This window comes from Meriones unguiculatus, chromosome 20 (genome assembly GCF_030254825.1).
Source record: "Meriones unguiculatus strain TT.TT164.6M chromosome 20, Bangor_MerUng_6.1, whole genome shotgun sequence".
In the NCBI taxonomy this organism is placed as follows: Eukaryota; Metazoa; Chordata; class Mammalia; order Rodentia; family Muridae; genus Meriones; species Meriones unguiculatus.
This window is the reverse complement of record NC_083367.1, coordinates 62,410,844-62,427,369: the sequence shown is the minus strand read 5'-3', so window position 1 is coordinate 62,427,369 and position 16,526 is coordinate 62,410,844. Positions and strand designations below refer to the sequence as shown.

At 46.6% G+C, this 16,526-nt stretch overlaps 1 protein-coding gene across 1 annotated transcript in view; it reads left to right on the top strand.

Annotated features, from left to right (window-relative positions):
• Positions 1–14,945: 14,945 nt before the first annotated feature.
• Positions 14,946–16,526, top strand: part of Slc22a3 (solute carrier family 22 member 3) — an 82,435-nt gene continuing 80,854 nt past the window's right edge. The window contains exon 1 of the mRNA XM_021647744.2: positions 14,946–15,723. Within this exon, the coding sequence (XP_021503419.1) occupies positions 15,310–15,723 (414 nt within the window). The 5' untranslated portion in view covers positions 14,946–15,309. The remainder of the gene's footprint in view (positions 15,724–16,526) is intronic.

Below are 16,526 nucleotides of genomic sequence, written 5' to 3'. Positions count from 1 at the left end.
TACCTGGGCAGTGTCAAGCATTAGGTCCATCTCAAGGAGTGGGCCTTCTATACAAATCAGAGAGTGGTTTGGTCACTCCCACAGCATTTGTGCCGCTGCTACACCAACTTGTCATCCATTACCACTGTAGATCCTAGAGTTTGCTAGCCAGGTTGGTGTTTGTATTCTTCTCTGGTAGTGTACCGTGAATACTAGTCAGTGGCCATAACGGCTGTAGCTAGGCACCAGCTCAACTCTTCCCCTTGTTCAATGAGATGTAAGTTTTGTCTTCATCAGTTTGTGAAGAGCAATCAATATCCTTGGCAATAGCTTAGTTGTTGGGGGGATGGATGGGTTCCGTGGGATCTCTTTTGCTAACAACTCAATTGGATTCAATCATTCCTGGCACTGGATGTTTCACTTGATGTCAAATAATGTCCTCCATTATTTGGTGACTCCGTTTAGATTTCTTTCATGTGTGTATATATTATAAGAAGCTTCACGTGGCCCTTAGTGTTCCTCCCCATATTTCCTCTCTTTCCCCTATCTTCCCTTCCCCTCCCTGTTTAATTCTGTTCTAGTCTCCCTTCTGTCTTGTGTACTTGAGTTTGAATCCCTGCCTTTCTATATTTTGTGTGAGTTTTCCCTCTCTGAAAAAAAAATAGTTGACAGGTTAAATGAGATAAAAAGTATAAGACTCGGGCATTGCAGTGTGTATTCTTAACAAGAGGTCAGAACTGAGAAACTAAAAATAAAATAAAATTCTATGGAGATGAGGTATATGGAAGAGGGAGGAGCTCAGAGCAATAGAACTCCAAACCACAGGGTCTGACTATTGAGAAGCCCCAGCGTAGCTCTCTCCTTGTTTGACTTTGAGCCCTTCTATGTTTGGGGGTGCAGTTTCACCCCCAACTCCCCATAACTGCGCCACTCTCCTTGATGACTGACGAAGACTTCAGAGCTGAGGAGGGTGTCCTGGCTAGGACCCCAGGAAGACTTCCATAAGGAGTGCACAGAAGGAGATAGCCACTGATAAGTCTGAGGGACAGACTTCGAGAAGCAGGCGTCTTGGGTGTCAGAAGAAGAAAGCACAGTCAAGGAGGACGTGACAAATCAGGGGCTGTTGGTGGGTTCTGAACTGAGGGTTATTTGTTGTTGTTGTTGTTGTTGTTGTTGAGCAGAGCCTAGACCTTTATGAGTTCTTTCTTTATTCTCCATATCAATTGCCTGTTGGGTAAATAACCCAACTGATAAAATGGGTGAAGGAGGTCAAGACTTTTCAAACAAAATAATATAAATGGATGATGTTGGTTGGTATGTTAAGGCTTAGATGTGACAAAGTCATTGTCTAAGTCTACAGAAGTCAGAGCCTGTTGCCTTGAGACAGTGGGTCTCTTAGCAGACAAGGCTCTCTGGCTGCCTCTCTAGCCAGTTTCAAGCTCCTCCATTCCATCCGTGCCTCTGGTATGACAGGCCCAAAGCTTCTGCTCACATTCATCTATTATAGCCTTCCCTCAGGCTTGGCCCCATGATGCAGTTTGCCCACAGCTGACCAAAAAGCGCACTAAAGGCAGACTCATGTCACAGCTATGCAAGTCCAAGAAGAAAGCCAAAGTTGTCTTCTCAAGTGACGATTCCAGTGAGGACGAACTTTCAGCGGCGATGACAGAAGAGGAGACACCCAAGTGATCCACCCCCATCTGCAGAGCATCTCCCAAAGACACAGGCCCTAGGACTTGCCTCTGTCTATTCCTATCCCTGCTGTGCAGGATGTCTGAGCAGATGATCCTGAATTCAGTAGCCCCCTTATATAAATATCTGTTGCCTCCTTGTTTTTAACATGTAAATGGTCTTTGCATTCAAGGTCTTTCTCTCAGAGCCCGTGTGACTCCTGCTTTCGCTTTCCAAGAGACAGTTGCCAATCGCCAAGTTTTCTAATGAATAAATGTTTTTATATACTTAAAAAAATCATATAAATGGCCAATGAATACACTCACCATCTTTAGCTATCAAGAAAAGTATGGAAGCAGGAAAAATAAATCCAAAGCACAGTGAAGACATGGGAGAAAAGGACCTCAGACACCGCAGATGAGAGAAAACAAGTCCCTATCGCCACCACAGAAACCAGTGTGGAGGTTCCTCAAAAAATAGAATACATAGCTAGCTGGATGACCCAGCCTGAAGGAAGTCTAAGCCTCCCACAGAGGTACCTGCACACTGTGCTTATCACTGCCCATGAGAGCGAGCTTATGGAACTAGCCTAGATACCCATCAACAAGCGAATGGGTAAAGACAAGGTGGCATGTGCTCACGAGAGCTTATTCCTCAACCATCAAGAAAAATGAAATCACACCATTCATAGGAAAATGGACAAAACTGGAGGTCATTGTGTTCATTATAATAATCTATACTCGTAAAAAAAAAAAAAGGATGTTATCTTAAAAAAATCATAGTATAATCTAAAAACACCCATGAAAGTAGAAGTGAGACTTTAAGGAAATAGTAAGAAGACAGAGGAAGGGTAATCAGGGGAGAAGGGTGATAACAGGAAGTTGCAAATAGCCTTACATAAATAAAGATGAGAGTGAAATTTGTTTTATTCAATCAAATGTGCACTACTATGAAAATTAGTAATTAGATCTTTAAATGAACCAAGTCTTACTGACTAGATGTGTTCAGCCTACGAGAGCTCTTTCACAATCCTGTCAAGAGGCTAAGAGGTGAATTCATGCCAAGGGCTGGCATGAGAGGGCGATGGCCTTTCCCTGAGCAGGGCTGGGGAGTGCTTGGAGGACAAAAGTGGCTGAGGGAAGCCCTGATTCCTTCTTTCTCCTTTTTTTTTTTTAAACAGTTCTCTTTGTCTTCATCCACATCTTTAAACTTTTTGTGAGAAGGGTCTTGCAGTGCAGTCTGAGAAGTCTGGAATTTGTCCTTCTAACTGCCAGGGTTACTGCTGTGCACCCTCCCTTCTTCCCCTTTCCTGAGCAGCGGCTCAAGCCTCCTTAAATTCCAAGAAAAAGAGAAGCTGGAGATACACGCATGTGATTTCTCACCCATTACCCACATGGCTTTATTACACAAGCACTGAGTTGCTGGCCAGAGGCCCCCTGGGTACTTAGAGTCCCACTGTCTAAAATCCCCCCCTGTTTGCTCTGCCCGAGTCTCAGTTCTTCTTCCTCTTGTATCCTCTCCCTGGCCAAGCCTGACAGCTCTGGGCCATCCTCTAAGCCTCTTTCTCCAAACGCTCTCACTTCTTCCCACCTTTAGCTGATTCCCTCTCCGTTGTCTTTCCTGGATCATGTTCTCATTTTCTCTCTCTGCTCCTGAGTGGCCACTTTGCCTCAAGTCTCCTTTGCTTTTTCTTCAATCTCGTCTTCAGGGGTTTTCATCTTGTATTTTGAGCATTTTGGCTAGTTAATTTGAACCATGGCTAATTCGTGTTTTTAATTTGAACTTCTGGAGAGAGACCTAGCGAGTCTATCCATGCACCCAAGACTGAAACACACACCTTCTCTTTAAGAGTTTCATTTTAAAACATACATTTGGTCACACAAAATCACTTTGTTTCTGCCAGGAAGCTACAGTCTGTGTTTGTTTGTTTTTTTCCATCTATTCCCTGAAGCCTCAAAGGCCACTACACGAATCAGAGCTCAGACCTGTTTCCACATTAGGTACGCCTCCCACCATGATCCCAGAAACTAGTATTTCTCCTCCTGAAAGAAAGAGTAATTTCAAAACCCACTAGAAATGGTGCGGAAAATCCAGCTCTCCCGGCTCTTCCAACTCCAGCTTCCTAAGTACACGGATTGAATCACACTGCCGATAGCCACACTGAGCCTCCTAGGGCTGTGATTTCTGGGGCAACTGTATCACTTCACAACTGCTTGAGGCTGAGGCTGGTGGCTCCTGACATCTCATCTTCATATCTTACAGAAAATTGTTTGATGTCCTCGAATGGAGACTTCAGAGCCAGGAAATATCCACGGAAAGATTTCTCCAGTTAGTTTTTCTGCCACTGTCTCTGCAGTGAAAAACACTCCATCAAGCCAATGCCTGCCTTTCATATCATGTTTGTGGAACACCTGTGAGGGCAAATCAGCAGCCACCCTGCCAAGTTTCCTTTGGGAACTGTCATGTTGGCATCTCCCACTCATGATGGGCTGGTTAGAAGCGCAGCGGAAAACCAGCTTGGGCAATAGCTAGCAACTGCATCAGGCATCTGTGCCCATTTTGATAAGGTGAGATCATGGGTTTCTTCACTCTTGGGTGAACAGGAAGGAGTGTTTTTTGGAAGCCATGGAAGACCTAATTTATTTTCCCTGTTTGAGTACGGGGAAGGTATTAATAAGTGAATGCACCAAAATCCAAAGAGGTCCAGAGAGTGTGAGTCTTCTGAGGTGATAAGCAAGCGAGTTACTGTGTTTTCTTCAGAAGGACCCAGAGATCAGGAGAAGCATTTGCAGTATTCCTGGCAACCTGTGCAATTCTCTCTGGGCATGTTGCATATAAGACAGATGCATAGTTAGTGTCAACAAGGAGGTCGAGTTTCACAAGGAGGAAAACACACCCCTGCTCAGTGCAGTGTGTGATGCTGAGTGCAGTGGTGTGACGTGGGCATTCATACTTCACAGATAAGAGAAAAGGGGAGATTTAGGGGGGAAGCGTGAGAAAGCACTTTGGAATTGCAACACTGTTTGGAAAATTGGCCAATGTTAAGTGTCTAGCTCTGGGGTTTCACCTGTTTCTCCCTGCAGCATTGCCGTGAACGCTGCTCTTGGTCCCCAGTCCCATCCTCAGCCTCTAAGATGGGGGTTCTCAACCCTCTGACGTATAATGACCCTTTCACAGGAGTCTCCTAAGACCACCAGAAAACACAGACATTTCTATTACAATTCATAATAGTAGCAAAATTACAGCTATGAAGTAGCAAGGACAATAATTTTATGGTTGGAGGTCACCACAACTTGAGGAATTGTATTAGACAGCCACAGCTTCAGGAAGGTTGAAAATCACTGCTCTAAAAGGAGGGGCGATGTATCTAAGACACACAAGGAATGAGTGGCAGAGGGAATTCAAACGGCTGGCCATCTTGCTACAGTAACTGATTCTGTTGTACAGAGCAGCTATGAAAAGGGGACTCAGTGTAGCATGAGCATCATATATTATACAATAATAAGAGAGAATGCCAGAACTGAGAGAGCTCAGAGCTTCAGTGTAACCGTGGGAGGTGGCCTGAGCTTGGGTGGTAGTGGTAAGGAAAATCTGATTGGCGGAGAAAATGTATGTGGTCAGGGCCGGGTGGTCAGACGCCAGGTTTTATAAGGCCTTGATGGGCAGGTAGTCTTCACATGTAACAGAGATGGGACTGGTCTGGAGTTTGAATTTGAGTGTGTATTGGTTGGTCAAGTGGGTGGCTGCTATAATTGGTGCCTGGGCACACAGGATATTGGTTGGAACAACACAGATGCTTGGGAATAGTCCTGGTTTGAGTGGATCTCAGGAAATCTGTTGGAAAAAACTTGGACTCAGACTGTACTCGGGATTCAGGTGGATGCAGACTTAGGGATAAGCTGGAGGTGGGAGTCACTGGAAGCCGTTACTCACACGGCAAAAGAGCAGGAGAAACATAAAACTGTCCCGGCATAACCTCCTTCGGATTGATCACTATTTTAGAAGGGTCTGCTTCTTTATCTATGTAAAGAGACATTCAAATCAGAGGAAACACACAGCCTGTGGCTTTTGTTTCACTTGTCTTATAATCTATAAATGGTCTCCAGGCCGCGCCAACTCCCACAACAGCAAGCACACAGACAACTCCCAGTGGAAAACAGGTTTGGCTACAAGGATACTCTTGTAAACTGTTTTCTTGTAAACATTGAAGCATTTCCTTCGGAAACAGTGGTCAGAAGGAGTTGGAACTCAGGGTCTCCTGTAAAACTGTCAGGGCTCCGGAGTGAACCGGGAGCCATTGAGCAACTACAAGAATGGAACAACCGTGTGTGTGTGTGTGTGTGTGTGTGTGTGTGTGTGTGTGTGTGTGTGGAGGGGGGATTTGGCATTCTCTGGGGATTTTGTCATGTCCTTCCGAGAAAGAGCTCAATGGCACAATCACTTTTGTCTTGAGTTTTTTAGGGCTGTTTGTCCTAACAGTATATCTGTACTTGCAAATCCCCTTTTGTTTCTAAAGAGAGTAAGACTCAGAGTCATTGTAAAAACAGCCTGGTGAGTTTCCAAGGGTTTGTACTCCGTGAGAAGAGAGTTCAGGGATGGGCTGGCTTAGGCAGAACTTCCGATTCTCTGAACCTGTGCCACCACACAGTGCTGGGGACTGAGACCAGGCCTTGGGCACACGAGGCAAGCACTCTGTTGGCCAAGCCACATCCCAGACACCCAGTTATTAAAGGTTATAAAAGGTTATTAAAGGTTATATCAGCAGAGTTAGGAAATTGGTGTTGGTGCAACACTCTTAGCTAGAGAATTCATTCTGACTTCACAAGTCATCTTTAGTTTTTCCTAAATAAATATAGTACTTTGAAATTGTTAGGTCATGTTAGTTTTCAAGTGTGATGAATACTCAAAACCTTTACTTTGGTATTATAAGCCCTTCATTATTTTCCACAAAAAAAAATACTATTTTTACAGACAACATTCTTTTGACTGAAGACTGAGTAGGTTTTCTTATATTCCCACAGATTAATTTTAGCAACTATTTTAAAAAGTTTTCTACAGTGTATTATATTTTTAACCAAAAGAATGAACTGTAAATGAAAGATTCTGAGAGTCAATGTGAGCTGGGAAATATATAATTATGTATAAACCTGGGTCCTTGCCTCACTGCTGTTTAAAATCTAACAAAGCCATTTCAACGGGGTCTCTTACACTCTTTGGTCTTTCATTGGCTGACTGTAAAATAAGGAAAGTAGATTGATGGGGCTTTAAAATTTTTCTTTCAGTTCTAAAAATGGAAAGTCCCTGATAGTCCAATGCCAAAAATATTACATGTTGAAAGCATAAAATGGTTTTATTTAAAAACAAAACAAAACAACAACAACAAACAAAACAGGGGCTGGAGATATGTCTCAGCATTACAATCTCTTACTCTGGACTAGAAGACTGGAGTTTGGAACCTAGCATCTGCATTGGGTGGCTCTCAAACACCTGTAATTCCAGCTCCAAGAGATCCAATGCCCTCTTTTGGCCTTCTCAGGCACACACACGCACGCACGCACGCATAAAATAAAATAATCTTTGAAAAAAAGATGGGACAAAAGTGAAGTTTATATCTATAAATAAAAAAGCCATAGAAGAGGGAATGGGAGAACATAGACAGGTGTGGAGGTGATGAGGACGCTCACAGCGAAGATGGTAGGAGGATGCCCAGGTCTGGATTCCCCGAGTCACCCATACAGAGCGACCTCTGGACCACGAGTCTCCCCTTTCCAGGAGGTAGCTGGCTAGTGTGGCTCTGAGGAGGAAGAGTGGTACAATACATAAGGCAGGCCGCAGCACCCTGGTGAGGGGCCTCACGCCATGAGTGTTAAGAGATGAGGTAATACTGTACTCTGACCTGGAATCTTCTCCAGAGATCCATACCCAAAAAGCTTAGTCCTCGTCCGGGCACCTTTGGAGTGTCGGAAACCTTTAAGAAGGGTCTAGTAGGAGGTCATAGGCCTTTGGAGGAGACTGGAAGCAAGGAATGAAACACACGAGGCCTTTCCTTTCCTTTTGGAGTGTAGACCATGAGGTGACAGCTTCCACAGTCTCCATTACGTACGTGCTGCCTCCCCACAGGCCCACAGCAGTGTGCTCGAACAACAGTGACAGAAGGAAACCTGTAAAACTGTCACGCCCTCCCCTCTTTAAGTTGACTAAGGTACCTGTCAGAGCTGCAGGAAATCTGACCTTCACAAATCTGGGAGCGAAGTGAAGCAAAACTGTGGAAGTTATAACCGAATCAGCTGGCTTTTATCAAAAGTGGGGAATCCCCTGATTTCAGTGGATACTTGAGGTGGGCAGCATGACATAGTGTTGTTTGCTGCTGAGTGTCTGCCTGGGCTGAACCCAGAAATATGGCTTCATTTTCTTGCAAAACAAGGGAGGGAGACACACAGTTATAGCATGCTCTGCATTGACAGAGAGGCAGTGTTAGTGGGGAGGAGAGACAACAAAACAACAATAGTTTACTCTGAGGTACATATGAATGACACAAATTTGGGATGCTCTTGTGTGTCTATGGAGAAGGTTTGTTTGTTTTGAGTCCCAAAACACCAGGCAGTCAGAAGTCAGGGCGTTTACAGGGTATGTTGGTGGGACTTTCTGCTGAGTGGGTGACAGCCAAGCAGGCAGGTTGTTGCTCTAGTTGTCAGGTGTTTTTGGTGGCTGATGGGAATGGCTGAGCTATGATCTTTAAGAGTTTGCTCTAGCAATTATAAAGGTGTTGTGCTGTGTACAGACACTGGCAGTGAATGGCTGTTAAGGGAATAAAGATAGGACCACAGTCATCACTGCGGCTCTCAATCTGGCACATTCCATCTCCCCGCAACCCCGAGGTTCCAGTCAGGGAACCCTTCTGGATCTCTGCCACAGAAGGGGCTTCCTCAGAGAACATCCCTCCCCAGCAGAAAGGTGAACAACAGGGACCTCAAGTCTGTCTTTAGAAGAAAAAGGAGCACATGACTCTATTTCACTGTAGATTTGAGATCAGAATTCAGACTGTGGATTCTAGGGACTTTCTCTTTGAGGCATCATGATCAGAGAACAAGACAATGGTGTGTAACTACCTCACTCCTCATGGCGCCTATGAGATACTCACACAAAAGCATCTTCTCCTGAGGCTTTCCTCTCTTGCTGGTATTCTCAGATGCTGTCAGTCAGGACCACTGAACAGGAAATCTGCCAGCATTCTTTGGCTGGCACTAGTAAACCTGTCTCAATAAGCTCAAGGAAGCTGTGTTAAAGACGTGAGTTTCCACAATGCCTACATTTGTATTTAAAGAAAAAGGCAGTTTGAACCCATGTCACATCACAAACAGGAAATAGTCTTGCGTTAGTTACTTTGCTTGGCACCATGACCAAATAACCAGACAATAAGCAACCTAAAGGAGGAAGGAAGGGTTTATTTTGGATCACGGTTTGAGGGAATATAGGCCATTGTGGTGGGGAAGACATGTTGCCGGAGACGGGGGATAGCTGGTCTCATTGTGTCTATGATCAGGAAGCAGAGAGAAAGAGGGAGAGAGGGAGAGAAGAGAAGAGAAGAGAGGGACAGCGAGGGAGAGAGGGAGAGAAGGAAAGGGAGAGGAAGAAGGAACAGAAAGTGGGTCCCAGCCTTAAAATGGCAGAGCCCATCCCCAGTGACTCCCTTCCTCTGGTGAGGCTCTATCTACTAAAGGTTGAAAAATCTTCCCAAACAGTCCCTTCCACAGGGGACCAAGAGTTCAGGAAGATTAGTAACTTCTGGGCTGGGGCCTGGGGCTTAGCCTGGGTAGACACTCTGCAGCTCCGTTTGGAAGATGGAAGACTTATCACTCCCAGTTTCCTCTCAGTGTGATGGAGCTCTTTTTTTTTTTTAATCTTCTTTTAAAATTTATTTTCTATTTTTTTCTAATTTATTCACTTTATATCCCAATTGTAGCCCTCTCCCTCATCTCCTTCCAGTCCCAACCTCCTTCTTCTCCCCCCCCCACCGTCCACTTCCCCTTGTCCACAGAAAGGAGGAGTCCTCCTCCCCTGCCATCTGACCCCAGCCTATCAAGTCTCATCAGGACTGCCTGGATCCTCATCCTCTGTAGCCTGGCAAGGCTGCCCCTCCAGGAGGGAGTAATCAAAGAGCAGGGAGCAGAGTCCATGTCAGAGATTGCTCCTGCTCCTTTTATTAGGGAACCCACATGGAGACTGAGCTGCTCATAGGCTACATCTGAGCAGGGGTTCTAGGTCCTCTCAGTGCATGGTCCTGGGTTGGTTCATCAGTCTCTGCAGGGCTCTTACATGATATCATTCAGAGAGTGGTCCACTGAACCCAGAGGACAGATTCTATATCCCCTTTTGTGATTTTTTTTTCAATACAAATTAGCACATAGGCTTTTAAACTATTATCATCTTGGTCTCTCTTGCTGGTGGCTGATAAAGGCCTAATGGAGAAACTTCTTTTTTTTTTTCTGTTAATATCACCATTTCCTATTTGAAGGCGTTTACATCTTTGTAGGGTTTACACAGGGAAGGTAGGTCATGGGTGTCACTGTTCAGTCTCTCTCTCTTTCTGGAAGCAACTCTTTCTGCCAGCTGTCTCTATCTACTTGACTGCTGAAATGGAACAGCACTGACGGGGACCCTGAAGTGACAGGCATTGACTTTCTGATGGTTCTTCAACTGGAAGACCAAGCTGTAAGGACAGCCTGACTAGGATGGCTCCTTCTCTCACCCTGTTCCTTTAAAGGGTCACATAGCCTCTAAAGAAGGTCACTGTCTCATCACAGGACCCCCATCTTCATGACCTCACCTTACCCAACTGTCCACCAGTTTCCAAATACTATCTCAGTAGAAGTGAGGGCTTCAAGATATGAACTTGGTGGGGCACATTTGTGTCTAAAGCATCAAAATAGGCTAAAAGAAGAGTTACAGCAGTCTGTGGAGTAAGAGCAACGCCGAGGAGTTCTTGCTACACTAACGTGATGGAGGAAGGGGCTGCTCCAGTGGGCCAAATATGGAAAGAATGAGTCTCTGGGGCATTCTTAGCCACTCCTTGAAATCAGGGACAGAATATATGGGTCCTTTTGATCCCTCTTCTAAGAACATGCTGGTACCATTTCACCTGCCAGGGTCACATCAATACATTTAAAAAAAATATTACATCGTAACATTTATCCTGGTTTTCTAAAACAAACAAGTTGTGCGTGTGTGTGTGTGTGTGTGTGTGTGTGTGTGTGTGTGCTTATGTGGCTGTGCACAGAAGTGTGTGCTTTACTTTGTTCAAACAGAATAAATGAGATTTGCTTACTTTGATATGTGTATTATAACACCTTGTATTTGCCAGTCTAAAACTGTCAAAATGACAGATGTAATTTTGAGATTAAGCAACGGTAACAATCACGTTTCTAGAGTGGGAGCAATGGCTCGGTGGTTAAGAACACATGGTGTTCTCCTAGAGAAGCTGTTTGAAGAACAGAACCTGTGTCAGACCGTTCACTACTGTCTGGAGCTCTAGCTCTATCGATCCTGTGCCCTCTTCTGGCCTCTGCAGGTACCTGCACACATGTGCACATAGCCACATACAGACACACATGCATAATTAAAAGTGATTAAAAAATAGTTATAGCAGTATGTTTTATAAAAGCTGAAGGCAAAGGGCACTTAATGATTATTCAATTGGCATTTTATCTTTCAAATTAACATATTAATTATATATGTTTGTGGAATGTGGTATAATATGTTATTACCTAATCAGGCTAATTTCTGTGTTGTGAACCTCTGGATTTTGCTGGTTGTTTTGAAATGCACCTTAGTTGTGCTACCTTGTGCTTACGCTATTGTATCAGGGAACACTGGAACTAATTCCTCCTTCAGTTTCATTTTGGTAGCTGATCTATAACCTCTGTCTCCACCTCCTTCACCCCTCCCAGACTTCAGCAACCATTAATCCTCTGTCTCTCCTCTGAGCTCAGTCTTTTAAGCTTCCTCACATGAATGAAAACATGTGGGTTTGAGTGTTTTCATTTAACACAATATATTCCAGTTCCACCAAGACTGAAAGTGAGAGGAATTCATTATTTTATACATATCTATCTATGTATCTATCTATCTGTCTGTCTATCTATCTATCTATCTATCTATCTATCTATCTATCTATCTGTCTGTCTATCTATCTGTCTATATTTCATCCATCCACTGATGCACACTTTCTTCATTCATCTATGGATGGATGCCAAGATTGGTTCCATAGCTTGCTTATTAGAAATGGCGTCGCAGTAAGCATGGAGTGAAAGCATCTTTGTGATATGACTTTATTTCTGCTGTAGATAGGTGGTGGGATGGCCAGGGGTTCTATTTTCAGTTGTTTCTGTAAACTCCAGCTACCATTAGTTGGTAACAGCACCTAGGTCAGTAATATGCCCCAGAATGTTCCCTGATGATGGGAAAAACAAAAAACAAAAAACAAACAAACATTCTCTTTCTGCAGAAGCCACATGCTAGCTACTTAAACACATGTGGCTGCGAGGAACACAGTTTGTCATCTTTTCTTTTTAATGAATGTGAGTTTAAGGATGTGTGTGGCTGTCCCATCCTTGCTTAGTGCAGGTATAGAACAGTATGCAGTGGGCTTATTGTTTTTGTTGAGACAGGGTCTTACTGTGTAGCCCTGGCTACTCAACACTCACTATATAGACCAGGCTGTCCTTAAATTTGCGGCCGTCTTCCTGCCTCTGTGTTGGGATTACAGGAGTGCTGCAACACACCCAACTGTTTTTAGTGTTTTGAGGATAAAAAGGGCTGGCAATGTGGTAGAGATCTTGCCTGACACAACTGAGGCACATATGTGTATGTGTGCTCAAGAGAGAGATTTTTCTCTCAAACTCCCTTCAAAACAGAGGGGGGTGGGAAGCAGGAGTGTACATGTGACTTTAAATAAAAGTTCCAGTAAACAGTCAAATCTGCATGGACTTTATCGACATGTAAAGTGTATATGGAAGATAAGAGCCCCAGGAATGGCTGGGTTCATTCTGAAGAGGGTGAGGTGTATGGGGGAGGAGCGGTGGGATTCGCTCTAGAGATCTTAGGACTGTGATAGAGAGATGAACAGTGACAGCAGCTTAGGACAGACAGCCACAGGACAGGATGAAGTGCACTGGTCAGGTTCTCCCAGCACTGTTAGGAGTCGCATAAAGACAGAAACAGTGCCGTAAATCCAGGCAAAGTAACGTGCATTCTGATAGCTGCCTGACCATATGGATGATATCAGTAAAATTAGATCCTACCAGAAATAACTGCAGATAACAGAGATACTAAGATTCAATGTGAAAAATACAACTTAACAAAGCTGTATGAAGGCCAGTCTGCTCAGCGCAGACTACCATGTGCAAGGCAGTATACATGTGTGTATATGTATGTATGTGTGTGTAGGTGTGTGTGTGTGTATGTATGTGGATATGAGGTAGCATTTGAAATCTTAGTAAAATGCGATTTTTATGGCAAGACACAAAAATCAGGGGCTACGAAAAATGTATCCTTTATTCCACCCAAATTTAGATCTCTTGTAGGGAGAGAAATCAGATGGTAATCCACAGTCTAAGAAGACGGCACTGGAGTTATCGCACAAGCTTATCAATGAGCAAAGCACACAAATATACAATGTCCCCGAAATCCGACAGGCCCCCACGAAACAGAGAGAATGTAAGCAGGGGACAGAGGGAGAACTAGGGTAAGACTTCAAAAGAGCTTTGAGAAATGAGATTGAGAAATGATGATTGGAGATCAAAGCAAGCCACTGAGGGCTGAACCTCCAAGCTGCCTCCTGGACAGTCATCCCTTAGGACCGGTTCAGGCCGGTCCAGAGGACAGGGGCCATGGTGCCTAGAGCAGCTGACCATCTGTGAGGCACAGAGGGATGAGAGGAGTAGGAGAAGAGGAAGGTGGGGCACACATAAGAGTGGTGGAGCGTGAAAAGCGGCCTGCATTTATCACACAAACGTTTGCTAAGCACCTACTGGGCACCACTGTCGTTCAGAAGGCACTTTTCTCCCAGTGTGGAACTTGGGATGTAGGGGAGCAATCGAGCTGAGGTAGGCAAGCGATGGAGTAACACTGTAAGGGGAGTGAATAAACACACACAGGGATTAGCTGGTCAGAAAAGGGAGCTGGGGTGTGTTTGTGTGGGGAACGGGGTCGAGCCTCACCTTGCAGGTGAGTTTGGAGTTGGAGACGGAGGCGTGAGAGGTACTGAGATTCTGAATCTGAGCCAGGCAGGATGTGCTTGTACCAAAAGCCAGGTCAGGGGGAGGAAGTGAGCTGGAGAGGGGTGACCCAGTCTGGCGGTCCCCACAGACAGTTACAAATGGGACCAGAGCAGGGTGTGAGATATGCAGATACAGAAGCGATTGGGGAGTGGGTGTGTGTTTTTTGAGAGGGGCACTTTTTATGCTGTATGGTTTCAGCAGTTCTAAAATTCTTGGGCCCACCCGTGGCTGATGCTTTCTCAGCAGTAAAGAACAGCTAAACAGCTACGGTAAGAATTATTGAATGAAATAATACCTGAACATTTTTCTGGAAGTTTCCTCTTGCTAATCCCTTCCATCTCCACGGGGATCCTACGAAGGAGCTGTGTTATTAGACTCATTTAAAAGATGAGACAATTGGGGCCGATTAGATTTCTATGTGTCACAAGCAGTAAGGGCATGTCGATGGCTAGAGCAAGGCAGCCTGGCTCTGGAGTTCTTGGCGTGGGGAAGGTAGGTCAATCTGCACTCTTTGGATCCCTTGGGAAAGCTAGCTAAATTGGGCTAGCTGATGGCAAGAGGTGGAAACCGGGAGAAGAGCTGGGCAGAGAAATTAGAGTCTGTGTGTAGAGCGTGCTATCACAGTGGTACCGCGATCATCATCGCCGAAGCCACAGCCTGGCAGCTGATTGGTAACCCGCTGGGTCCTGCGATGGGGTGCATACCACACATGCTGCGCTCATGTCCTATTGATCTTCGAGGGGAATGAGGGCGCCAAGAGGATGGCTTCAAACCGGCTAAGCAACACTGTTCCTCAGGGATTCAAGATACGAGTGTATGCGAAGGACTTTGCTTTGAAGCGGTCCTTGTCCTCTTGAACTTTGGGACTAAGCAAATCTCTTAGCCCTGCGGGCTGTCCCTCTGCCCCATTTCGGTTACGCAGTCTCTGCTCTGTCGTCAGCATCCCACCCGGATTCTAGGCATGTGATGAGGCAAGGCCAGGTGTGAAACCCTGCTCCTGGAGCACAGAGGCTTCGGCTCCAGCAGCCTTAAGAGCACTCGAAGCTATTCCTGGAGTCTGTCGAGTCGGGACTCCAGCGAGTCTGGGTGATCTTGGAACTCCGGGAACTCCGACCCGGGCGTCCTTTTAGGGCAGGCTACAGGTCCTTGGCCTTGGCGCACGGTGCCACCGCCGCGAGCCCACCCCAACCCCGGGCCCGGGGAGCGCACGAGCAGGAGGCCGGGAGCTTGGAGCGGGAGGAGCGGCCCGGGGCGGGCTGCCAGAGCGAGAGAGCGAGAGAGCGAGGCGGGGGCGGCGGGTGCAGAGCTGCGGGCGGCGGCGCCCGCGGGTCACTTGCAGGCCGGGCGGCGGGCGGCAGGAGGCGAGGTGGCGGGGCGCACCATGCCCACGTTCGACCAGGTGCTGAGGAAGGCGGGCGAGTTCGGGCGCTTCCAGCGGCGCGTGTTCCTGCTGCTGTGCCTGACGGGTGTCACCTTCGCCTTCCTCTTTGTCGGCGTGGTCTTTCTGGGCAGCCAGCCAGACTACTATTGGTGTCGCGGGCCGCGCGCCACGGCGCTGGCCGAGCGCTGCGCCTGGAGCCCGGAGGAGGAGTGGAACCTCACCACCCCGGAGCTCCGCGCCCTCGCTGAGCGCCGCGGCCAAGGCCACTGCCACCGCTACCTGCTGGAAGCCGCCAACACCAGCCACGAGCTCAGCTGCGACCCACTCGCTGCCTTCCCCAACCGCTCTGCCCCCCTGGTGTCCTGCAGCGGCGGCTGGCGCTATGTGGAGACCCACTCCACCATCGTCAGCCAGGTAAGCCTGTCTCTGGGCACCATCTCCCGGCCGCACAGCGAGTGTAAGGAGGTGGCCTCCAGGCTAGGTCCATGGAGGCTTCGTGACCTGGAGACCCCACCACCTTTGGGGACCCACTGGGTTCTAAGCCATGCAAGTGCTGCATTGCAAATACCTGGGGAAGCCTTTGTTTGTGGGCCAGCCCTAAGGGCTAAGAGATGATCTGGCTTCAGGTAAAGAGGAAAACTTTCCTAGAAGCCAACTTGGAGAGGCTTCCTTCACACACACCTGCCTTCACGGTAGTCACTGAGATGGGTTTGCAGTGTTTGGAGAGCATGGGTCCCCTCTTGGCTGGGGACTCCTGCCTTGGGTCAGCGTTGAACTATGGTGGCACATCTGGGTGGACTATCTCCAGGGAGGGACAGGGTGGGGGTCTACTTTGAAGACTTGAAGACAGTGCACTTTTTTTCCAATGTCCAAATGGTTATCTGAAATGCAGGGGACAAAGGTCGAGGCTCTCCCGGGCAATAATTTTGGTAAAACTGCTCTGAGGACAAAGAGCAGCAGTTTAAGAGAAGTCGGGAAGGGTGGGATGTTGGACAAGAGGTTTTCCTGTTCGTAAATCATGGGGAGGCAGCAGGAATGGGCATTTCTCTTCTTTTACTGTGGTGGCTGCTGGAGCCTGAGGAGGAGGCAATCCTCACACTCTTTGGGGGTGGGGGTCTTTCTCACTCAGACCCTAACTTAGATCTGACTCTTCACCCTCCAGGGATGTGAGTTTTGAGGCTGTGGGTTTTCACTTTTTAAGTCAGTTTAGAAACTGC